Source organism: Acartia tonsa, chromosome 2 (genome assembly GCF_053477335.1).
Source record: "Acartia tonsa isolate MP-2025a chromosome 2, ASM5347733v1, whole genome shotgun sequence".
Classification (NCBI taxonomy): Eukaryota; Metazoa; Arthropoda; class Copepoda; order Calanoida; family Acartiidae; genus Acartia; species Acartia tonsa.
Window position 1 is genome coordinate 37948231 of NC_137261.1, and position 27168 is coordinate 37975398.

Consider the following 27168-nt stretch of genomic DNA (forward strand, 5'->3'; position numbering starts at 1 on the left):
TTTATATTCTTCTGGGATAAAGGAGGAAGGGGACATTGGTCTATAAATTACACTGGTACCCAAAATTTTATAAACACGTGATTTCATTCATTGTCTTAACTTTTATTGAATTTTGATTGATTGGTTCAAAGCTATTTAGTGCACAAACTGTTTAGCCAACAATTTTAATCTACAGAAGGGGTAATTTTGTTGATCATCATTGGGAATGTGTATCAATAAATCGTCCATATCCCTTTAGATCCCTAATTTTAATGGTAAAAATGTCAGATTAAACTTATTTTATCCCTGAAAGTATTGCAAAATTTTGTTGGGTGTTGGTTAGTCATTATTTGGTGGGCTACATGCAAACTATGACAATTATTAGAGCCTTGTTCAATTTTAGTTAATCTGTTACACTATATATAGACATTTCAAGATACAGAGCATAGCTATTCTATGGATCTTTTACTCCGTCTATCTCCGAGTTAGAATTCTGACTTCTGATCTTGAAGCTTTTCATGTGCAAATAGCATCTAACCTTACACTTAAGCCGTCTTTCCGTTTTTAAGAGCATTAATTCAATAAACGTTTACCCTGTTGCTACATAGGTTATACTTCTTAATCCTCCGAGTTAAGATCATATACTTTATCTGTGTTTTCCTAATCATAAGTTGAAATTCTTGTTTGATATATTGTTAACTTACTATGTTTATTTCAGATGATTTTATAATAAAAATGTTTCAATTATCAAACATGGATGAGATTATAAAGACCAACAAAAGAACATTGAGAAAAAATCCACTTCTGAATCAAATACACAAACTTTTCAAACTAATGCCTCCAATATTTAGAAGAACATTAGTAGTTTTACTATTTGTTATAGTTACAAAAATTTGTATTGTTTACAAGACTTATTATCCAAAGGATGGACGGTCTCTCATATGTTCATTTGGTGAAGGACGGCTGGGGAACCAATTATCAGCATTTGCTACATTATATGCTTTCTCTCAATCTTACGGGTACTCTCATGTTGTACTCAATTCTCAGGAACAAAATCATATTCATTAAACTTGAAAATTTTAGCGCAGATACTCTACAGCTTGGGTATGTTCATACTTAATACTTCCTTTCTTCATAGTGAGTAATAAAGTTACATCTTTGTTCTTGGAGAGCCTTATTTTTATTTTTAACAATTAAAAAGATATTTCTACAAGGGTAGGTTAGGTTAAGAAAAGGATACAAAAATAAGCCTCCATAGTTGTTATACATTTAAAGATTCTTACATATATTGGTTAAGTTAGATTAAGGATTTTTTATACACTCTGGCGTTTATCCAACCTTGTGTTTGTACCATTATCGTTTTTATAAATTATTAGTATAAATAACAAAAAAATGCGCCAAATAATTTTAAACCTCAATTAATGAAATGATTTCAAATTGATTCAGGCCAAACTTTTTAATTTTTATTTTGAACCACAAGAATCACCGTATGTTGAAATATTAGAAACAAGGAATTTTATTAACAATATTTAATATTTGCAGATTTTTCATTTACATATCTGCAGACTTTACTTTTCAAACTAAGCAAAAATATAAAAAACAGGATTGATAAATTTGTTTCTTTTAATAGAAAATACAATTATATTAGCTAATAAATGCTATTAATGTTGTATTATAATATCGTAAATGCATTTTTAAAGACTAAATTCAACAAATAACATTATAATTTGCTTCCAAGATTCCCACAAATTTAAGATATTTCAAGTACTATAAAGTCCTTTTATAATACAAAGATATCCCAAACAAAAAAATGAATTTTAAAGCACAATTTCAAGAGAGGGTTTTTATTGGTACACCGACAAACCTCCTACTGCGACAAACGTCCTAATGTGACAAACCTCCTAAACCTCATAATGCGACAAACATCCTAATACGACAAACATCCAAAAGGGACAAACGTCCTAATGCGACATCTCTTTAGTAAAACGTCCTAAAATTTTTGTTTGTCGTTTAGGAGATTTGTCGCATTAGGACGTTTGTCGCAGTAGGACGTTTGTCGATGTACCTTTTTATTTGAGATAATATTGTTAATAAATTGTGGCTAGTGACCTGTGTAATGATTTATTTGGACGTCCATCCATGTGCAGAGGAATATGGTACACACCTTGGCCATCAATTTACTTCAGGAATTTTGCCATATTTTTACATTTATTCCAATCTTTTTTTCAGTATGGCGTCAAAACAGGTTAATATCATTTGGATAAACCAGTTTATATCTCTAGGGGCACTTGAAGAGGGGGAGTTAAATTATATAACCCAATAATTATTTCAGATTTTTAAAATAAGTGAAAAATAAAATTTTGAGGGGGGGAGTAGATTGCATTTTTTGGGGATAGGGTAATTTTTGTCTAGGGTCGATTTCTCTTGGGAGAGGTATGGTACCCTCCCTCAAAATAGTTATAAACCTACCCAGAAGAACCATACCGGTTTAGCGGTTAGTGATATCCTTCAGTACAAACTAACAGACGGACTAACATACATCCTATTATTTTTATAAGGATTGTTTTCTTTTTAATGATTTATATAAAATCTTTGATTAATATTATTCTCGTTGTAAATTGCTTATACTGTCAAAAACCACACATTAATTTAGGAATTATGTCTAAAGTCAGAAATTTATTAATAAAAATATAAATAAATCTTAAGTAAGTCACCATTAATCATATCTTCAACTACTAAAATATAAATATTGTCTGTTTCTTTTGAAATTGCATCATATTATTTTAATTTGTTAGGATTATAGACTTATAAAAATATGCAAATTTTTTTTAGGAACGATGAATTCTACGATTACTCAGATATAAGTAACCCAAAATATTTTTACGGGCATGCTCTAAACATTGGCGAGTATCCCAATCAAATAAAAGCATTCCATAAGTACCTTCATCCGTTGCGGCGTATTCTAACGTTCAAGCCAAGGTTTCGTGAGAGTGCTGACCTGAAGTTACGCTCAGCTAAAGCTGCCAAGGAGATTGATTTAAAAAGGTATTTTATTTTTGTTTGTGCTGTAGGAGTTTTAAATGTTTTAATTTGTGCTTTATCTAGGCTTTTCTTTAACGTGCTTTATCCCCCCCCCCCACTCCATTATATTAGATGAAAATTTGAATAAGGAATTTTTCTGTGTCTAACCCTTGCAGGGGTCCCTAACCTTGCGTGGATTATAAATGGGTGCCCTAACAGGATCAGTAATATTTGACATAAAATCACTTCACATAAATTCATTTTACATAAAACATTTCACATAAAGTATCATTTGACATAAACTCATTTCACATAAAGGTACACTTTACATAAAAACGTTTCACATAAACTCATTTCACATAAAGGTACATTTGACATAAAGGTACATTTGACATAAAGGTACATTTGACATAAAGGTACATTTGACATAAAGGTACATTTGACATAAAGGTATATTTGGCATAAAGGTACACTTGACATAAAGGTACACTTCACATAAATGTACATTTCACATAAAGGTACATTTCACATAAAGGTACATTTGACATAAAGGTACACTTCACATAAAGTTACATTTCACATAAAGGTACACTTCACATAAAGATACATTTCACATAAGATACATTTCACATAAAACCATTTCACATAAAGGTATATTTGGCATAAAGATACACTTCACATAAAAAAAATGTATATTTTACATATGGATAAACTACACACAAAAAAAACGTTTCACACAAAGGTACATTTCACATAAAGATACATTTGGCAAAAAGGTACATTTCTCATAAAGGTACATTTGACATAAAGGCACATTTCCCATAAAGGTACATTTGACATAAAGGTACATTTCTCATATAAACATTTGACATATATTTTACAAAAAAAAACGTTTCATATAAAGATATATTTAATATAAAGGTACATTAAAAAGGTACATTTCCCATAAAAACATTTCACATAAACATTAAGGTACATTCCATTGCAAAAAACGCGATCTTTGGTTTATTTAAATGTCCATTTATTTAGCAATTTTCAAGAATGTCAAGCATGGGAAAATTTTTAGAATGTGGGAACTATTTATTTTGATTTAAATGGTACATATGATTTTTATTTAAATTCATTTTTTGGACCCGTGAGAAATTTTTTTTAACGTGAGAACCATTTAATTTTCATTGAATTTCATTTTTTGGAAGTGTGGGAAAAAACGGGAGAAAAAATATGTTTTAGTATAAAGAAATGTTCTATCAGTTTCAAACCTTTTTCATTCGATAGATCATACTGACTTTGGAAAAACTGTCAGACCGATTTTTGAAATTCAATCTGTAAAAAAAGATATTCAAGTTTTAATTTTTTGTTTTGAAAATATTATTTTACATGTATTGACGCCATCTTGGATTATGATAATTTTTTTTGTTAGAAGATTTTTTTTCTAAAATATTTTTAAAAAATTAACTTTTTACAATAAAAAAATCTTTGAACTTAAATTGACCAATAATTCAAAGATTTTTTCTCTTTGATTTGGAAGATATTTTATGATTTTTATTTTTAATGTGAAATAAAAACACAACAGTGAAAAAAATGAAAATTAAATGAAAAAACGTTTTATGATTTTATTCAAGAAATTATTTGCTAACATCACCTTTTTGTTGCAATAGAATGTTATTTAAAATAAAAGTACTCTTCAAATGAAAACAAAATTGACATAAAGGTACATTTCATATAATCACATAAAATCATGTTTTTTTCTTCAAAATATTTTCAATGAAAAAAAAACTTCCAAATTTAAGAATGAAAATCTGTTAAACGTACTTTTTTGTACTGGTACCCAAAGTTTTATGATGGTACCCAAAGTTATATACTGGTTTCCAAAGTTTTATACTTGTACCCAAAGTTTTATACTGGTACCCAAAGTTTTTACTGGTACCCAAAGTTTTATACTGTTACTCATGACAAATTTATGTGAAATGTATCTTTATGTGAAACGTTTTTATGTGAAAAATTCTATAATGAGAAAATTTTTTTATGTGAAATGTATCTTTATGTGAAATGTACCTTTATGCCAAGTGTACCTTTATGTCAAATGTACCTTTATGTCAAGTGTACCTTTATATCAAATGTACCTTTATGTCCAACATACCTTTATGTCAAATGTACCTTTATATTATATGTACCTTTATATCAAATGTTTCTTTATGTGAAACGTTTTTATGTGAAGTGTTTTATACTGGTACCCAAAGTTTTATACTGGTATCCAAAATTTTATCCTGTACCCAAAATTTTATTCTGGTACCTAAAGTTTTATACTGGTACCCAAAGTTTTTACTGGTACCCAAAATTTTTACTGGTACCCAAAGTTTTATACTGGTACCCATGACAAATGTTTTCATGACAAATTTATTTGAAATGTATATTTATGTGAAACGTTTTTATGTGAAAAATTCTTTAATAAGAAAATGTTTATGTGAAATGTATCTTTATGTGAAATGTACCTTTATGTGAAGTGTACCCTTATGTGAAATGTACCTTTATGTGAAATGTACCTTTATGCCAAGTGTACCTTTATGTCAAATGTACCTTTATGTCAAGTGTACCTTTATGTCAAATGTACCTTTATGTCAATCGTACCTTTATGTCAAATGTACCTTTATATCATATGTACCCTTATGTCAAATGTACCTTTATGTGAAACGTTTTTATGTGAAGTGTACCTTTATGGCAAATATACCTTTATGTCAAATGTTTTTATGTCAAATGTACCTTTATGTGAAGTGATTTTATGTCAAGTGTTTTATGTGAAATGAATTTATGCCAAATGATATTATGTCAAATATTACTGATCCGCCCTAACAATGCGGGGCTTTCCAATATTACCTGACCTAAAGTAATAAACAAACAAACCATAAAATTATCGAAGATAAAATTCTTCTGTTTTTTAATACCATTAATAAACTATTTATGTAGGAAAATTGAAACATTTGTTGGAGTGCACATCAGGCGGACAGACTACCTCAATCATCTCAAGAATACCTACCTAGTAGAACCTGTCAAGTTGGATTATTTTTACAGGGCAATGGATTTTTATCAGGTGAATTTTTTTTTGTGTCTCGGTGACTGTATCATTGTTTGATTGCGGGTATAAACAATCAGTGTCCACCAATCTAAATCGATTTCCATCAATTATGTATTTTAATCAATATGTGGTTTAATTTTTTTTGTATGAAAATTGGGGGTGAACATCAATTTAACGTCCATTGTCTTATCCCCCAAGATCCCCGATTATTCTATATTTTTTATTGCAAAATAAAAGTTTTGTTGCTTTTTCATCTTTTACATTTTTCTCATACTTTACAATATGTTAGTCATGTCTATGTTGCTTGTCATTATAAGTTTTATATTTATCGTTGCGTTGATCAAATCTAATGTCCTTGTTTTTTTCAGGCAAAATTGAAGAATTCAGCAATATTTATTGTTGTTAGCGATGACCTGAACTGGGCCAAGGAATACCTGCCAAGGACTGATGTTGTTTTTGCGGGGAATACTAAAATTGCTGCAAAAGATGTCAAACATCCTTATTCATATTCTGATGATGTAGGCAAGTGATTATATTCTAAGTTAGGGATTGGGCATTACATTAAAATTGCACTTGTTCCTAAAGTAAACTTGTTCTCTCAATGAGTGTAAAATAACATCAATTTATCGTCCATTTTCTTTCCTTGCATAAAACTCTATTTTATCCCCATTAGCTTTTATATTTGTTTTGCAGCCATTTCAAAGAAGTAGAATAGTAATATTTTTGTTAGTTTAAATAGTTTTTTTAGTACTTTATTTACACAACAAATTGTGTTCTTATTTTAATTTAGTTCTAAATAAAAAAAAACTTTTTATTCTTTTGATTATAAATATTTCTAGGCGAAGATATGGCTCTGTTGGCTGCTTGCAACCACACAATCATGTCTTTTGGTACCTTCGGGCTGTGGGGAGGTCTGCTGGCAGGCGGTCAGGTTGTCCTCCCCAAGGAAATTATGAATGTAAAGGAGGGATTGGAGCTGGAGAATGCAGGCTTGCTGGGAAATAATTCTGGCTGGTTTCTTCTCTGATCAATATAAATATATTTGTAGGAAATATCAGGAGGGAAAGGATATTGGACAAGAAATTATTCTTTTCAACATTTTATTTATAAAAATGTTGTTATTTTATCACGGTTTAGCAGTTTCCACTTTAACTTTTAATAAACAGAAAGGGGAATTATGTTTTCCCTAATTCGGGATGAAAAGAAATTTATTGTCCGTTTCATTTACTAGCAGTTTCCAAACATTTCCACTAATATTTTTACTGTACAGAAGGGTATTCCCCCTTCCCTAATTGGGGATAAAAATAAATTTACTGTCCATTTTCTTATCCTTAAGTCGATATCTAACTATGGAAAGAATTAAATTGTTTTACAATACTGTAATAATCGAATATATAAAAAAAATTACCATCCAAATAAATTTCAATCTTTACATCTGACGAAGCCCAATCTGTACCATTTTTGCACCACTTTTGATTTCTGTGACGTAATAAAAATGAGGGATTCTCCATTTCTTTTTTAGGGGTTTTCTTTCTTTTCCTCTCAACTCCCTCATTTATATGACGTCACAGGAATCAAGAGTTGTGCAAAAGTGGTACAGATTGGGCTTCGTTTTTACATCTAATGCAAATACAAGTGCCTTTTCCTTTTTTCTTCTTATAATCATTAAAAAATCAAACTTAAAATATTGAGAATAGTTATATGCATAAAGTGTTGGATTTTTATATTCTGTTGTAATTTAAATTACTTTAAAAATGTTGCCTTTTTAAAAATTCCTTATTCACAACGAATATTGTAAATGATTTATTTTGATACTAGTCTATTATGCTGTGGTTTTTAAACTATTATTCTTTTTCTTTGATTACTTGTCCAAGTAAAAAATCTAAATTTATCGAAACTCTTGTAATCGATTTTTAAGGCACTTTGAATTTCAATTTTATACTTTTTTATTTGAACTTCTTAGAGGGGTTGTTAATCATCTACAAAAAAGGGGTCTTTCTTAAGTCAAATGCTTTGTTTATATCAAAATATAATCTATTTTTGCAAATAGGATTTTACCTTGAAATTAGCTGTTTTTATACATTACAGTAGTATTAAACAGAAAATTTAAATACAGTTCAATTAACAAGTAAATAGGAAAAAGGTACCAAAAAACATTTGAAATACAAAACTATCATTGTTTTTCCAGCTAGAGTTATTTTTGGCGTTTTTTGCATTTCTTGGATGTTTATTGCCCTTAAATGAAGCAATTTGCATTTTAGTATGCCAAGAGAAAAAGAATTAGAAGTGCCTTAAAATTGAATTACAGCAGTCAGTAATAAAGAGCCGTCCCTAACTCTAATCACTATTGTATCCTCTATACACTCACATCTGTGCTGAAAATAAAATTGGCTGTGATATCACCTTTCTAATTGTCACAATTATGTTTTATAAATAAATATTCTTAAATCTTCTTGTTTTTTACAACATAACATGATCGATGACTAGTTAAAATGGTTCCTACTGCTGCTATGTCAGATGCGCGACTTAAATTGTTAGAGTAGGGAGAATGCCTTGGATCATAAACAGGCACATTACTATGCACAGTTAGGACTTCTCACCTCAGGCCAAGTTCGTACAAACAATTCGTTGGTTGTCTGTTGGATATACTTAACCTAATATCCACCAGTGGGCGTTGGAGCATTGCATCCCATCGCCAAGCGGATGTTGCTCTTGGGTTCTCTAGATGGTCACTTGAAATCGAAGGAGAATCCCGCCCCAATTAGATTATATGCAGGGAGTATGGGAGGGGACAATGGGCAATTAATTCAAATTAAGAATATTTGTTGAAAGGCCTTGAAAACCAGATTAATCCAGAAAATATTGAGGAAATTTCAAAGGTAGAGTTAATACAATACAGAAAACAATAAAATAAGAAGAAAGTTCCAAGAAAAAAGCATTTATTTGAAAATTATATTACCAGCACACCAGACTAACATAACCAGAAAAATCTCCCTGGAACCCATTCAACCCATAGCCCTATAACCCAAAATTTAATTGGATTCTTAGATTGCTTATTAAACAAATATCACAATAAAGATTTTATCTATGAAATGATATTTTCTGGAGAGAAAAAAATTGTTAAAACCAGCTACATCATAACAAATTAAGTTTATTGATACTTGTCTGCCAAAATCAAAATCAACAAACTAGTTGGCGGCATTCTGTGCGCTAGTACCCTAAGTCAGTCAGAAACTGCTAAATTCTTGCACATTCCCTTTAAGCCAGTACCTAAAGTCTGAGACTCCTAAAAATTGAATATTTGATCCATTGTCCCCTACCTTACTCCCTGGTTATATATATTACTTTGGACAATACTGTATTAAGTAAAGTTGTCGACATAACCCACTTTCAAATCAACATTGAGTTATAATGTTTGCAACAGTCTGGTGTTATAAAATAATACCAAAGTTTGTCAAAGAAATTTTTCTACGCAAATTATTTTTTTTCTTTTTAAAAACGTTTTGAAATCATCCTTTAACCTATAATGTTTATATTATCGAATAAAAGGTTGGGCGATGAAACTCTAAGATTTGATCAATTGTTTTGACCGGCATTATAGGGGGCGGAGATTTCTTCTAAGGACTGGACGGTCATTGCGTAATAAAGAAAGATATTTCGAATTTTTTAAAACAATATGGTGTAATAAATATATTAATGGCACAAAAATGGAAAAAAAAATTCGATAAGACAAACATATCAACAATGATATAATAAATAGAAATAAAAATCAGACAAAAAGGATAAATTTATCAATAAATAAAATTGTTAAAAACGTCACAAATCCAGATTTTGTACTCCAGAAATAAGTGCTTCTTCTCTCTCCTCCTAAAAGTTTCCATGGAAATTTTATTTTTCTTTAAAACAAAGGAATCTCTTTTCAATTTTATTCTCAGATTTTAAAAAAAGTTGCAGCTTATATACTGTTTCATTACTATAAAACTAGCTGTTTTATTCAAATTATTACAAATGTAGAATATGTTGTTTGTTTATCTGTCTGTTTGTCAAGGCAACACAAACTATCGGTCAACCACTAGAACAATAGGATGCAACTCTTTATGAAAACTTCTTATATGGTTTATAACAAGAAACGTTTGGAGCCTTGATCTCTCTCTCTCTAACTCATATAGGTTAAGGCCAAATTGGCTACCTAAACTTTCTACTTTAGTTCCTTTTTACTTAAATAGTTTCATATCTTAGGAGGGAAGAAAATTACTTTCAAGGATATACCCAGCTAGGGATAAGACAATGGCCGAAAAATTGATGTACATCCCCAATGATGACACAGAAAATTAACCCCTCTTTAGATTAAAATTAGTTGTTTAAATGTTTGAATACTCAACTTAATAAACCAACCAATCAAAATTCAGTAAAAGTCCCCAAAGTTGTTAAGTCAACATTATCAAAAAACTTTTGGGACTAGTGTGATAAACAGCCCATTGTTCTCTCTCTCTCTCTCTCTATGATACACCAAATTATGGTGATAATATTTTAGCATGGAAATTATTCCTGAATATCTTCTAAACTTTTGCCAAGAGAAGATGGTCCAGCTGTATCCAGAGGCTCTTGGGAACATCCTAACAATAGATTAATATTGATTTTCGTATAGAGATAGGTTAGTTAAAAAAATATCAATTTTCTACCTTATTAAAAAAGATATACTTCTTTAGACAGCTTAGGGTTATTAGCTTCTGACCCAACAAAGATTTTTAAATATTTTGTCGACAAGAGGTAATAATTTATTTCAGACCAAATATAATTTCTTTAAGATAGCCTAAAACCATCTTAGGGTCTATGTGAAGCTTCTCTGAAAGGAGAACTCATTCATGTCAGTAGAAATTGAAATCTCAAGCTTCATACAAATAAAACCTTACTACTTTATATATTAACTAGCGGTTGTTCCATTACCATCTAGAGGCTCTGTATTCAAAGGTGCTACAGAAATAGCTTAAAACAACCCAAATACTCAATTCTAAAAATTAAATAGCCTAAAACCATCACGAGGCCTAAGTGAAAATTACCTGAAATAGAGAACCCAATCAGTTCTGTAGTTACGCGTTATTAGAATGAGTTTCGCTTTCATGGATGTCGTCATCCTTATTTTAAACTTAATGATATACATTTGTTAAAAAATGTATTACCTGACTGTTTTAAAGGTGTAAGTTCTTTGGGCATTGTTTCATAGCCCATTCTTGATAGGTCCTTGGTAACTACATTGAATGTGATGTTTATGAATCCTTGGCTGCGCACTCGAGTTACTTCACGTCCTTGTCCACTACCAACCACCCTAAAAAGCATGTTTACCTAGCTTAAAACTTTATTTACTTTTATCAAATCTTGATTGGTTGGTACAAACTGACAGTATCCAAACTTTTCCACCATCAATTTTTTTTATCATCATTGGGACTGTACATCCGTTGATCGTTCTTTGTCTTATCTTTTACGATTCCTGATTATTGGAAATAATTCAATCATTGTTTAAATTATTGTCTATGTAGTATGCCCCTTCCTACATCTATATTAAAGTAAGCTTTGTAGATATTATGGGAATATAAGAATGAACTGTTTTGACTCAATCTATTTGATAAACATCTTTCAACTTTTGACTGCTTAGAGTTAAAAATTCAAAATATCCTATAATATAAGGTAATACGGATTTTTTTTGTAAGTAGCTTAAGATTTTGATAACTACTAAACCGATTGAGTTCTCTTTTTATAGAAGCTTCTTACAGGTCCTTGGATGGTTTTAGGCTATTGTATTTTATATCTGAGTTTAATTTAAGGCTATTTTCCTACTTTTCTTAGTCCTAGATGCTTGGAGCGCAGCCGCTAATATTTCATATATTAGAATACACAAACCTATATCGGTTAGGGCTTAGTTTCACAGAAGGCCCAAAAATCCAAAGAATAAATAAATCGTATCTGCTGAATTTTATGAACTTTTTTGGTAACAAGTAAAAAATAATCTAATTTGTTTTTTTCGTATTTTGACCGTAAACCAACCGTTATCTTGTTTAAGACACTTTTATTCTTACATTCTCCGCCCCCTTATAAGTTGCAATAACCGTAAATCAACCTGTATCGCAACGGTCAAACAGGTAGTACTTCCTTTACCCCTTTACCTAAATCCCCGCCTCTTTTATGCGATGACCGTAACCATGACATACGCAGCTCATATCCTAACATCGTTTGTTATCATTAGAAATGGTATCAAAAGTTGCATAAAAACCTGGTATTACCCGCTAAAATCATCAGTTCAAAGCAAAGCTTACAGCTAGATACAGTTAACCAAAAATGGCAATAAACATTCAGCTATTGTTGATAACTATTTTGCTCGTTAATCAAACAACATGCTCTGCTCTGCATTATAAAAGAGAATCAGAGCAAAATAGTGATGAAGTAAGTGAAACTAATTCCAAACATGACAAAAAGAGTGAACTCTTAGAAGAGATGTTTTCTGATGATGAAGAAATTCGTGTTCTTGAAGATCTTCTTACTGAACTTGAAGAGAATCTTTATTCTGATTATGATCAAGATGGCAAAAAAGTTGGTAACTCCATAGAAGGTGTGGGCGTAACAAATCCTCCAAAAATTAACAAAAATTCTGAAGAAATCCACGAAAACGATGAGGAAGTTGGCGACAGCACAGAAGAAATTCCAACTGCTACTGAGTACTTTGAGAAAGATCTTGCTGACGACATCTTTGATGGCATTGAGGAAGATTTAGTTGAGATTGTAAAAGAGGACGCTGCTGGCAATTCTACAATGATTCTAGGCATTGCTATTGGTTGCAGTGTTTCATTATCTTGTGGCGTAGCCATTCTTGTTTTATATCTTGTTTATCTAAGAAAGATTCAACATTCAGGATCCCAACCCGTACCTACGACCGAATCTTGATTTTGTTTTTATTTTAACCTGTCTTTAAAATGTGATATTAGTATTAATAAATGTTAAACATTACATCAAACTCTTATTTCATTTAGTTGGTATTAGGTTCTGATATAATTCCGAATTATAATTAATTTTGATTAAAAACAAGGATTACAACATCCATAAAGGCGAAGCTTTGAAACGGTAGGACAAACGAACTGAATAATCAGATTATAAATTTATAAAAAAAACTGTAATGTTTCAGATTATCCTTACATTTTTATGACTTTATTATAGAGATGTTTTGAGTATAACATTGTACATTGATGTCCTAAGAATCAGTATTCCAAAAATCAGATCAATCAGATGACAAAAAAATTTAGTTGTCAAAAAATTTTAAAGTCTATATTTCTAAACTGGACAAACGGACATTATGGTAGTGATTATATAGTTCCTACACTTTCTAAATCGTACCTAACTACTACTGGAATCACCATGCTAAGTGTGAAATTTATAGGACAATTATAACATGCATAAATTAACGAAAAAAAGCTATCCGTTCCAGATGTACGCATAGAAGGGCCAAACCTAAGTATAGAAAAGCTTTGCTTAAAAAAAAAATTCTTTCTTTTTTGTCGTAGTTTTATACAAAGCAAGGTTTGCTTGAAAAATAAAAGTAAAGGGTCGACATACCCTCACTCTTTCCTTGGGCCTCTAGATGCATAGCTGCTATTTCCATTAATACTTATTTGAAATATATAAAACTTATATAAAGAATTAATTTGCAATTAAATGAATTAAATGAATTAAATTAAAAGAATTAAATGCCCATTTAAATGATTTGAATATAACAATTTCTATAGTTATATAAATAATTAAAATTAGACAAGGATGAAAACGCCCAGAAATAGGAAACTCAACGAATGAGACAGACATAGTAAAACATTAAAAAGTGAAGATTGACTGCACGATGTGCAAAGTTATTTGGGGTTTCTGCTTGAGTACCGATTAAGTTCTCAATTTTAGGGAAGCTTTATACTATCCAGGGATGGTTTTTGGCTATTTATTAATGAATCTAAGACTTAGGGTTGTCTTAGTCTATTTTATTGCCCTCCCCTTACCTAAATGCTAAGGGGTGCAACCGCTTTTATTATGTCAAAGAAGTAGTATAATTTATAAATATCAGGGATAAGGGATGGGAAACCTGACCGAAAATTAGGTCTCAGCCTCCTTTTAAAAGTGATGGGGCAACTTTTCTTTTTTGCCTATAAAATCAACTCATTTCCCCCAGTTCCTCATTGGCTGTAGGCCAATATCCAATAGCCTGAAACTTGCTTTTAGCATTAACCAATTAATTAATAACAAACGCGTCCCCCAGTTCATTATTTTGGCTAAATTAATTCAACCAAACATAAATTTCTGCTATTAGAAAGACAACAATGGAAACTTTCTGCTATTAGAATGACAACAATATATATGACGTTCAATCACATCAACTTATTATTAAATTTACACATTAATAAATGTCCATATAGCAAAACATAAATTTAGAGATCGTTTTTTGAAGACTGAGTAGGATTCAACATTTTATACTTTAGAACAATGTGAAAAACTCATGTCTTTAGACAATTTAAAAGTTACATTTCATGTGGAATTGATAACCCATCTAAATGATAAAAATATGTAAATAAAAGTGTACTGTGTTTTGTTAAAAAAAAAATTTCATTAATTTTGGTAAAAATTATTGCACACTTAATTGAACTTTTCTGTTAATATTTAACGTAAAATAAATTTTTTTTTTAATTCTTAATTTATATGTTTGCTATGGTACAATTAGTTGATAGAATGTTACCTATGTACTTATTCAATTCTACTTAATTTATTTATTAAAGCTGGGGAGCTAAAGCGGTGTTTATTTCTATATACAAATTTTGGGGTGAAGTAGATCCCCCCTTAAAATGTTTGAAAATAAATCAGATTTAACCATCTCAAAAAAAACTTTTTTTAAATGGGGGGGGGGGGGGTTGGCGAAGTAATAACGGGATTCTACTTAAAGCCACTAACATATTGGTCCTTTGAAAAGTTTTTATTATATTTTATGATAGGTGAAATCAACTACCTGAATTCTATTCTATACTTTTTTTCTTTGCATTCATATAATAGCTATTTCATCATTGTTCATAGTTTTCAAATCTAACTACTGCGTCATCCCGAAACTAGTTTTTTAGGCCTAGTTGGAAAATAGGCCTGGAATAATATTTTCTTACGTTTCCCATCCCTTATCCCTGATAAATATTAGTAAAAGTATGATTATAGAGATAGAGATGTTCGCGTTTAAATGGAGCTTAATCTTCCTAGGAATCCCAATTTCAAAATTGCTTGAAACAAGAATTGGACCCACACGGGATACCAATTATTTCACAAAATATCCTCTTTACCGATTAAGGTTAAGTTCATTTATTTAATAGTTATATAAGTAAGACCCTAAGATTTAAGCTTTCCGCAGGGGCTTTGATTTTTAAAAGAAAATCATGATTTTATCAAAGTGTTCCATATAGCTTTATTTCAAAAACACTAATTGAAGAAGAAAAAAAATATATGTACCCTATTGGGGAAGCTTTAAGAACGAAAAATAAAAAAGAAGAATCCTAAAAGTACGCTAAAAAAGGAAGCTTTATATTGAAAATTAGTAAGAAAATGCACTTAAAAAATAAACGTGTAGCATTTACACTAGACAAACTAAAAAGTGTAAAAAAACATAGAATAATTAATTTCATTGTTGACAAAAAATATATCTACCTAAGGTCAACAAATTCAGGTCTCCTGCCCAGGAACCATCCTGCCAGCTTCTGGAGCCTGCTGGTTGGCTCAGGTACAAACATGGCCACTCGAGCTCTTAACATATTAATATATTTTGATGTAAAGTACTTTGAGTTCGTATGTTTGTTTGTCAAACCTTTTAAAGCTAAATTTTTAGACCAAAAAATCTTTAGTATTTAAAATTGTTGCAGTAGATTTATTTGATTATCACTGCCCTCTCTCTTCCTGCAAATGTGTGACACCTGCAGGCTGTTACCTGCGTCTAACAGGAGCAAGTGGAGCATGAACAGCTCCGTACCCACGGACAAGGACTTTTACCTGTGTCTACCAGGAGCCAGGGGAGCATGAACGGCTCCGTATCCGCGAACAACATCATTCCCAAGTATGTCACTTCCGTACACAGCCAAGGCAATCTTAATTACAAATAATTGGAGTGGTTTTATGAAGAACTTTATAAAAGCAAAGTTGTTCAAAATTTCAAATAAATAATCTTTGCTTTTCTTGTCATGATTAAGCGGTAACTCCTAGGGGATGAAAATTGAACTTAAAATTTTCAAAAAGACCCCGTTGAAATATTTGAGTTTTACCAGGAATCATCATGGTTTTATGTCTAATTTCACCATTTATAGGTCTAGAGCTCGGCACTTACTTTTGTCTTGATTCAATTGTAGCCTGGCGTGATATATTTAGATATGTATGTGTCTTTTGAAGCTTGACATACCGACAGACCAAGTAAATTATATACTTGATGTTCATGTGTAAAGGAAATCATCACTAAAAATTTCAGCTGCCTTTCTTAAAAAAAACCTCATTCCTAAATATTGTTACGGATGGATGGATTGACTGACTGCCAAAGTTAATTAAATAGTAGCTTCGTTTCCTTTAAATTTAGAATTATTCATATATGCAAAATTAGATATCTTTATAATTATATTGTAAATAACAACCAGTTGATTTCAAAACCAGGACAAAACCAAGACTTCTTGAAAAGAATAATCGTATTGTCTCAGAGGTTAGCAAGATCTGCTGATACACAAAGATAGAAGTAGAACTCAGTTTTTATATTAAGTTAAACTTTTGTTCTATTTTTCTTCCCCAAAAATGTCTGAAAAACGAAATTGTAAAATTAGATGATTTAATTATGTTGAGCCTAAATCTCCATATTTATACAGATTTTGAATTTGTAATATTTATACAAACATGCAATGAATGAAAATAGCTGAGGTGAATTCTTGAAAAACTTTTGCCCCACTAAAATCAGTGAGGCAAACTAAAAATTTAGAGGGAATAATTTTGCCTCACTAAAATTTTAGTGGGGCAAAAGTTTTTTTTTAAAGAATTCACCTCTGAATTTACCTTTTTTATTCAATTTTAAAGTACAGTAGGGTAAAGAATACTGGCATAAAGAATAAAATTAACAATTGTTAAGAAATTAAAACCTTTAAATGCATTGATTATATTATAAATTTATCCAGGCCTTGTAACATAAAATATTATCATATATTAGATTAGAGTGTTTACATTTTTTGTTGTTGTTTGCCAGTGAGTGAATTTAGCTGAATGTAATCTAGGGCTCGGCAGCCACGCGTCAGCTACCTGTAAGCCTCAGGGAAATCCTTTTACAAATTTTAAATTCATATGGAAGTCTTAACCTGACCCAAAAAATAGGAATCCTTTTATTTAACAAAATATTTAATTTAAGGCTGAAGCCCTGATGTAATATTAACAATCTTTGAATGTCGCACTGTCGTTTCGACGTACCGACAGTTAAGAAAAGAGTTATGATTAGAGTTGTTTTTTTTAAAGTGAATTCTAATTCTTAGGTTAGCTAAATTTAGAAATGATTAATTTGCTGTTACTTAAACACACCATGAAAAGCAAACAAAAGAAGTCTTCCGCCATTTTTCAGATTTACATACATGCTCTTTCAATTTTAAACTTTTTAAAATATTCATGAGAAACTATAGAGTTACATATTATACCTTTTTTATGAAAAGAATGGATATTATTTACATAAGTGTGTGTACTTGAATTTTTAAGATGATTTTACTTTAGAGGAGTGCACAGGTTTTTACCTTCCTTCCCATTAAATGATCTGTTTTAAGGGGGTAGAAGATTTCAATATTATGTGTAAAAATAGTGCACCTCTTAAATTCACGGATTAAACGGATTAGGTAAGGTGATGTTACGATTGAGTTATCTTTATAATAATCTGACTGTGCATCTGTGTGTGTAAGATCTCGCCAACCACTGAACCGATATTGTTCTCCTTTACAGGGTAGCTTTTCATAGGTCCTGGGAATTTTTATGAATAATTTGAGGGAGGGTACCACCACCCTCCCAAGAAAAATCACTAATAGAAAAAAACACTCCCCCCAAAAGTTTTATAAACTTTTTCTTTTTAAAACTACAATTAAAAGTGGGAGAGGTCGACCTCCCCCTAGCCTTAAGAACCCTAGAGGCCTCTAGGGGTGTAGCTGCTAGTGTATTATATTTTGACATCCCTCTGGCCCCAGCATGCAACTTGTAAAATCACATATTCCTAATTATAAAAAAGATTTAATGAAAAATCTAAAAACCTTTCACTTTGAGAATTTTTTTAAATTTAAGATGTAAGATATGATTTATTTACTTATCACTAGCGGATATGCCCCTAGAGGCCTCTAGAGACTCTTAGTGGTTAGGGATATCTTTGGTAGAGAGAGATGACACACACAAGCAGATATATATTAATCTACTAATATACCAACATTAAAACTGGAACATTTAATAATCTATCTTCAAACTTCAAATCTATCTATCTATCTATTTATCTTTCAATTCAACAGTTTATTTAAATCTATCAAATTATTGACAAATCTATCAAATTATCAATTAATCTATCAATTCAGCAATTTGACCAGTGGCGTGCACAGCGATTTAACATGTTTTTTTTAAAAATTTTATGGATGGGGGGTGGATGTTGACATCCCACTACCACACGTCACTGAATCTATCAATCTATCTATTTAGTTATCGTTTTATCAATCTATTAAACTATCTATCTATTTTAACCTGTGGCCAGCCGTGAGGACTGGTGGATTTGAATGTGATATCTAAAGGAAAGTTCCAAACTAAACGGCCAAGCTCATCATGACTTCTGGCAGTTATCTAAACAAAAAAATAATCCTTAATCTAAATCTAACTTTGAACTAAAGTCCGACGTTAAAAATAAGTCCTTGATCTTGTTACTTTATTCCCGAAGTCAACCTTAGGAATTCTTCTAGTACATATTTGTGATTAGTCGCCATCAGCCACAATTTATTTTCCAGATGTGGCGGCGGTTGAAGCTTAAGATTTTCAGCAGTGATGCAGCTTATAGCGGCTAATAAAAAATGACCTCATACAATACAAATGACCAATGATAGGCCAGTATACATTGCAATTGTAATGTTAAAATGTATACTTGCCTGTCATTGACGTCATTTTTTACTAGGCACTGTAAGCTGCTTCTTTAGCAGTCGAGTTGATGATACCGGCTTTATGAAAAAAGGGTAGTTAAGGCTGCAGCTGCCTAATCCTTATTAAATTTAGCTTAATTTTCCTGTTACCTGTGAAAGACCCTCTTCATGTCCAGCAGTTACTGTCCAATCCTGGCCGTTGCATTCATTCAAATATAATGTGCAAATGTCGTTTTTAAATAAATTTCAATTGACAGGACTATAAGATAGAAAATGATAATAATTAAAAGCGAAACTTTTTTAAAATTAGGGTCGGTTTGTCCGCCCGTAACGGTTAGCTCTTCTCGTTATTTAACATGTTACAATTGTCATATCATTTTTAAACTTTGCATGATGGTTCCTGTACAATTTAGAAGCCGTATCAACTCTATAATCGTTGCCAGAATATTGATTTCTGATCTCTAGGACAACATATGTAGTACAATGTTATAAGCAAAACTTCTCTGTAATAAAGTCCTAAAATGTGTGTATGTGTTTAAACAGTATCCTTTACTTAAGCAATTTTGCAACAAATTGTCTTAAAATTTTGTTAAAACGCGCATATTTCTATTCTGCTTATTTAGGAGTTCTGACACTCTACAAGTTTTAATGTTCCTTTGTCCTAATATTTCAGAGCTTCGCTTTTATGGATGTTGTCATCCTTGTTTCAATAATGTCTTCATAAAAAAATTCACAGAAAAAAACTTAATTTATAAAATGTTTTTAACAACCAATTAAAAGATTTTTCTTATCATAGTATCATATATTTTGAATGAACACCCCTGTCCATAAACCCAACACAGGCGACAATATAGATTATCTGTTAGACCAGGAAAACATCCCTCATCTATACTACCTAGACAATATAGATTATCTGTTAGTCCAGTGAAACATCCTTCATCTATACTACCTAGACAATATAGATTATTTGTTAGTCCAGGGAAACATCCTTCATCTATACTACCTAGACAATATAGATTATCTGTTAGTCCAGGGAAACATCCTTCATCTATACTACCTAGACAATATAGATTATCTGTTAGTCCAGGGAAACATCCTTCATCTATGCTACCTAGACAATATAGATTATTTGTTAGTCCAGGGAAACATCCTTCATCTATACTACCTAGACAATATAGATTATCTGTTAGTCCAGGGAAACATCCTTCATCTATACTACCTAGACAATATAGATTATCTGTTAGTCCAGGGAAACATCCTTCATCTATGCTACCTAGACAATATAGATTATCTGTTAGTCCAGGGAAACATCCTTCATCTATACTACCTAGACAATATAGATTATCTGTTAGTCCAGGGAAACATCCTTCATCTATGCTACCTAGACAATATAGATTATCTGTTAGTCCAGGGAAACATCCTTCATCTATGCTACCTAGACAATATAGATTATTTGTTAGTCCAGGGAAACATCCTTCATCTATACTACCTAGACAATATAGATTATCTGTTAGTCCAGGGAAACATCCTTCATCTATACTACCTAGACAATATAGATTATCTGTTAGTCCAGGGAAACATCCTTCATCTATGCTACCTAGACAATATAGATTATTTGTTAGTCCAGGGAAACATCCTTCATCTATACTACCTAGACAATATAGATTATCTGTTAGTCCAGGGAAACATCCTTCATCTATACTACCTAGACAATATAGATTATCTGTTAGTCCAGGGAAACATCCTTCATCTATGCTACCTAGACAATATAGATTATCTATTAGTCCAGGGAAACATCCTTCATCTATACTACCTAGACAATATAGATTATCTGTTAGTCCAGGGAAACATCCTTCATCTATGCTACCTAGACAATATAGATTATCTGTTAGTCCAGGGAAACATCCTTCATCTATGCTACCTAGACAATATAGATTATCTGTTAGTCCAGGGAAACATCCTTCATCTATACTACCTAGACAATATAGATTATCTGTTAGTCCAGGGAAACATCCTTCATCTATGCTACCTAGACAATATAGATTATCTGTTAGTCCAGGGAAACATCCTTCATCTGTGCTACCTACCAATTTATCAGCCATTGACTTATACCTTTCGATCCCTGATACTAGCTCCTACTATGAATAATTATTATAGAAGCATATTAGACAAATGAACCCTTTCATACACCCTAAGGCAAGAACACAAAACCACTAAATTTCTAAATTTAATCATTAATAAACATATCAAGTGGTAGTGATGGTGTTCTTTCAATTCTGCAAAAAAAAGTTCTTGCCAGCTTTCCCTATAAAAGCAAGCAGCTTTCTGTCGATATGCTATTTCAATAGTTTAGGTAGACTTTATAGCATTTAATAATAGTTATTATTGCATAGTATTACAGACAGATTTCAATGGATATTAAAACTATAAGATTGAAACCAGTTTTGTTAGACCCGATTTTTATTTTAATATTCATGGAAAATTGTCTGGAATTCGATTATTTTACTTTTACATGATTTTTCAGTATGGCTCAAAAAACTTATTATAATGTACATTTAAACCTGTAGACAAACGTTGTGATATTAAAGTGTTGTTTATTATATAAACCTAGGTGATCTTTAATCATTTTTCAACCAAAATTACAAAATTTGAATCTCCTTTACAAGTCAAAGCCACTACTAAATTTCAGAGAGAGATGGGACAATGGGCTGTTTATTACACTAGTTCCCCAAGTTGTATAACAATGTTTTCTTATTAGTTGAGTTGACAACTTTGGGGACTTTCGTAGAATTTTGATTGGTTGGTTTAAAGTTGAGTGTCCAAACGCTAAACCACTAATTTAAATCTTCAGAAAATAAAATTTTGTGTATCACCATTGGGGATGTACATGAATTTAACGGCCATTGTATTATCCCTTTAGATCCCTGACTAAACTTTGTTATAATTATTGCCAAAGTTTTTGGTAATTTTATGGAAACGCTTTATTGAATATGTGGTATTAAAAGAAAAGTGATAAATTGAAATATTTACGTTCAAGGAACTTAAAAAGTATCTATAGCATCATATATCAAATACAAGATATCCTTTCTAACCTATTTAGAAAACACCTCTTTACTAACCCCGACTCTTTGTCAAACGTATTAATTTAAATATCTATAATATCTTTATATCAAAATATTTTAAAATAATCGGACTTTTAAATATAATAAAAAACTTTTTAAAATTAAATAATTTTTGTCCGTGTATGTAGTCACAATGTCATGATTTTATCTTTATGTCGGTAATATGTCACCATGTTCACTACTTATTAAAACCATACAGTCAAAAATATTGATGGAAAAAATAGTATGTCTATATTATGTAAGCCATTTTTACTAGTTATTAAAGCCATACAATAAAATTGCAATATTCCAATTTTCCCAATATTTTCGTTTACAAAAAATAAATGATTAACCCGGAACTGGACTTTCTAAAAAGAAGACTTTTGATAGATTTAGGTATACAGAAAAAAAAGCGATAGACATGTTTTACATTGGGCTTGGTCTTCTCAGGAATCTTAAGGAATAAGCAAATGGACAATAAAATGATGTAAATCTTTCTAGATTAAAATTATTGGTCGAAATTTTTGAAAGATTAATAAAAGTCCCAAAAGTTTTTAAGTCGACGAATGAGAAAAACTAAAGTCTAAATAAAACCGAGATAATAGTTCACATAAGAAATAACACATAAGTTTATTACCAGGACATATTTACCTACATTACAGAGTAGATTCGCTTTTCAAACAAAACTTGAAATAGACAAATAACATGATTTTAAGTTGAATTGCAAGCAGGTCGAAGAAAACAATTGCTGTCTTGTATGAAAACCATTAATAGAGTTTTCAAAAAAAAAAAATTTGCGGTAGTAATTAAAATGACTTTTTTTTAGAAAAATGCTGTTATTCATGATTAATTTATATTGTACGTAATTGTTCTTGTTTTTTTAACTGTTTCTTAAGAATCCGCAATCCATTTTGCTTACGCTTTATAATTCCAATTTAGTTGTCTACTGATATTTACACATGATAAAAATCAGAGATATGGGGATAAACAAAAGCTTTTCTATTATCGCAAGATTTCAGTTATTTCATTTAAAACTAGCGATTACGTCCCTAATGACTTGAAGAAAAAAAATCGTTTTTAGTGAGAGAGGGGGTGGGCTGGGGGGAGGATCCAGGATGATTTTTCTTCAAAGAGTTGAGGTACCCATTCACAAAATAGTTACAAACCCTATTTTTGCCTATAAGATGCTTCCCATGTAAAGGAAAACCATATCCTGGGTAGGAAATTTGAATAAAAATAGTTTCTATGTATCTAATGTATACTGCTCAAATTAACACTAACACTGATTAATCATCCATTTACTTATCCCTATCTAAATATACACAGCAGATGAACTGAAATTAGTTTCCGAATGTGAACACATTTTCCTAGGTGTTTCCCAATCCTATCTCAATATTTGCTACTAGCTAAAAAACCTTCAAACTTCAAAAAAAAAAAATCAAAATTTGAATGTATTAACGATTTATACATTATACATTCAAAGTTTTAATTTTTCAAATTTAGATTTTTTTTTTGGAAGTTTGAAGGTTCTTTAGCTAGTAGCAAATATTGAGATAGGATTGGGAAACACCTAGGAAAATGTGTTCACATTCGGAAACTAATTTCAGTTCACCACACAGCAGACATATCTCACAAACGGTGTACATACATATAAGCTAAGAATTGATAAGTACTTGATCGCAATGTTTTTATGCCCCAAAACTGGTATTGATTTTATGATTTTTATTTTCATATTCGTGGAAGATTGTCTGTAATACGATGCAATGCATGATTTTTTAGTATTGCTGAGAACCGGTTCTAATCCACCGGATATTAATTAGCTTCGAAACCATAATGGAAAAAGTTTATCATAAATTAACATGGAGAAAGTTTTTTGTTTCCTAAGAGGGGGGGGGGGGATATTTTTACTAAATATATATTTATTCTATAGCCAAATAAATCTTAATATATTTCTATTAAAACTATCTGTTGCTGTTCTGATAAATAGAAAACAACTTTAGGAACACCGCATGTATAAGGTTCTAGGTTATATAAGAATACGCACATTCAGTGTTCAAACGTTCTTTTACTATCATTTAAATAGGATTTTAAAAATTATAAAGTAAATGGTAAATGTTAAAATCATAGAAAATGTGATTTTAATATAAAACCTACATTTTGCATGAAGTTAGAATAAATTTTATCATTTGATTTGGAAATTTGGAGAAAAAAAATATTGGACCCTGCCTATTTGAGACCACAAATTTACGACAATGTGGAGATCTGTATCGAAGGTATTACAAAATGAATGGATATATTATTACATGGATCTTACACCAGATTTTCATGTTCTCTAATAAAGTGAAACACACAGCGGGCTAAAATGATAATTCCTCATCCCATCCCCTTTACCCCTTCCCCTCCCCTCCCTTCCTACAATATGAACGAACTTACCAATAGATGAGTTCCATGTTAGCAAGCTAAAATGACATTAATTTTTCCCCTGTTATAATATCCACGTGAATTCTACATCCATTACAAAATGATACTATTATAGAATCCTATGTATATCAATTGTAAAAAAACGTTTCACTTAGAAGCTATCATAATATGTTATTAAGTTATAAGTTTTGTGTATATATGACCAGTAAGAGTGAGTCAGTCAGAGAGGGAAGAAGAGACATATAGTGATGCTAGGCATATAAAAACAACATATTTTAAAATATGTTTGTTTACCATTACGCAACACAACAGATTTAGATTAGATAATAATTTACCAACATTTTTAAAACCATTCAATGATTCAATCAAAATATTTTTTTCTTCTAATAATACAAAAGTTTAGATGTGAAACTATTGTAAGCAGGAAGAAAGGAGACAATGTGCTGTTTATTACACTAGTCCCCAAAGTTTTAAATAATATTTTTTAGTTAGTTAGCTTAATAACTTTAGGGACTTATTATTCAGATTTTATTGGTTGGTTTATTCAATTGAGTGCCAAAGCGTTTCAACCACAAATTGTAATCTAATTTTTTGCATCATCATTGGGGATGCACATGAATTTATCGGCCATTGGCTTATCGTTTTAGATCCCTGTATTGTAGAGTGTCCGTATTTACTCTTAATCGTTTTCTTTTTCTCTAAATTCCTCTTTGGAAAGTAAATTAAAAGTATGCAATTTAAAAACATGAATAAAGTTCCTCCAAAAATAATAAAAAATCACAAAACCTTTAAAAATTAATACGCTTTAGTAATTGGATACATTTTTTGCGTATTAATGATTTTTATGAACAAAACTATCTTGCAACTGAACATTTTTTTTTCTTGTCAACATAAATATCATAATGTCCATCCACTAAGATCTCAGAAAGGCTTTACTTTAATCTGATAATTTTACCTGTGATATTTAAAAGGAAAACAGATGTATAGTCACCTCCCGTAATCATATCTTAAACTAAATTATTTCACTAGATTTATATAATTTCTATTTCTTATTTTAAATCATTCTCTCATTTCTTCTTCTGAAATAAACTATATATACATTTATTGCAATTTATATTGTCAACAAGTGTCCGCGAATAGAAAAATAAAATCAAAGTAGTTGCCGCCAAAAAGAATATACAGCAACCAACCAATAAACAAAACGAGTGAACAAAAAGTCTGATCAATTGCTCAAAATCTGTTTTCAATTTATGACATTACTTGCGGCTATGCTCCTGGAAATCTCTAGGGGCACAAAAATGACTAGGGGACCCTCAACTTACCATTTTAGTTATAAAACAAAAAGTAAAATATTCAATTGGAAGAGGGGTTATTTTATCAGGTTTTAGATACCTTCACCAAAAATAGTTAAATACTTTCCCTGGACATATGAGAAGCTTTCTGTAGATAAGAATTGTAGCAGTTAGTAAAGCAGTTAGTGAGATATTTTAGTACAGACACGAAAACTGTTTTATTCTATGTCATATTTTTAAAAAAACTTATTTTTATAAATTAAGAAGAAAAAAAATAATTATTAAGTGATTGTTAACACTATATAAAAGTGCATGTATATGATGAAAATCTTAACCAAAATCAAATGCCTAATAAATGCAGTTTTGTAGAGGAATATAGATTAACAAGGATAACAACATCTATAAAAGCGAATAATCATAGTCAGACAAACAAAATTAATTGAAGAAATAGAATATCAATTACCAAAGTTGTCGAAAATAGTGCTTAAATACAGCATGATTATAAAACTTAATTATAAAAATGCTTCTCTTATAATTCTAATTTTCTAAAAAGAAGACTTCAGTTAATATAGAATCATGCAAAGTAAGAAATCGTTAGAATGATGATATCAAGTCAAATACCTCTCCATCCCTGAAAGGAATACATATGCATTAAAGATTTTATAAGGATTTAATCAGTAATAGAATAATGTATACCTAGTATGTACTGTACATGTGTAAGAATATTTTTTTCTATGGTAAAACAATGAAATAAAAGCAGGGATAAGACAATTGCAGTAACAAAAAAATAACCTTGTCTCCAGCAGGTTTTTTACCTTTTAAAAATCAACAATATATTAAACATCTTCATTTTAAATGAATTAAAAATAAGTGGCGGAGTTTCTTTGCCTAACCCACAATTGAATGATGTTTATGGTATCTATAACTAACGATATCACTCTTTAAACAAAAAAAAGTGTTTTTTCTTGTAATGCCAAGTAAATTGTCTGTTATGTTGACTAAATTTCAGCGTGTAAATCCATTTTCCATGAAGATGCATTGAAATATTGCAAGTATGGTATGGAAATTTTAAATATAAATCCAATCTTATACATATTGAATTTTTATTAGCA

General features: G+C 30.6%; 2 protein-coding genes across 2 annotated transcripts; one reads left to right on the forward strand and one right to left on the reverse strand.

The window, feature by feature from the left end:
• The first annotated feature begins 2064 nt into the window (after nt 1-2064).
• Nucleotides 2065-8525, forward strand: LOC145311749 (galactoside alpha-(1,2)-fucosyltransferase 1-like). Its single transcript, XM_080150726.1, has 5 exons — nt 2065-2163; nt 2810-3024; nt 5965-6088; nt 6442-6595; nt 6913-8525. The coding sequence occupies exons 1-5, from the start codon at nt 2119-2121 to the stop codon at nt 7098-7100; spliced, it is 726 nt and encodes a 241-aa protein (XP_080006852.1). The 5' UTR covers nt 2065-2118; the 3' UTR covers nt 7101-8525.
• A 2090-nt stretch (nt 8526-10615) lies between these two features.
• Nucleotides 10616-25845, reverse strand: B9d1 (B9 domain-containing protein 1). The gene is made up of 8 exons (XM_080151792.1): nt 25720-25845; nt 20063-20137; nt 19393-19433; nt 18857-18952; nt 16121-16215; nt 15782-15877; nt 11254-11399; nt 10616-10689 (listed from the first exon to the last, which is right to left on the reverse strand). The coding sequence occupies exons 1-8, from the start codon at nt 25766-25768 to the stop codon at nt 10616-10618; spliced, it is 672 nt and encodes a 223-aa protein (XP_080007918.1). The 5' UTR covers nt 25769-25845.
• Nucleotides 25846-27168: the final 1323 nt, after the last annotated feature.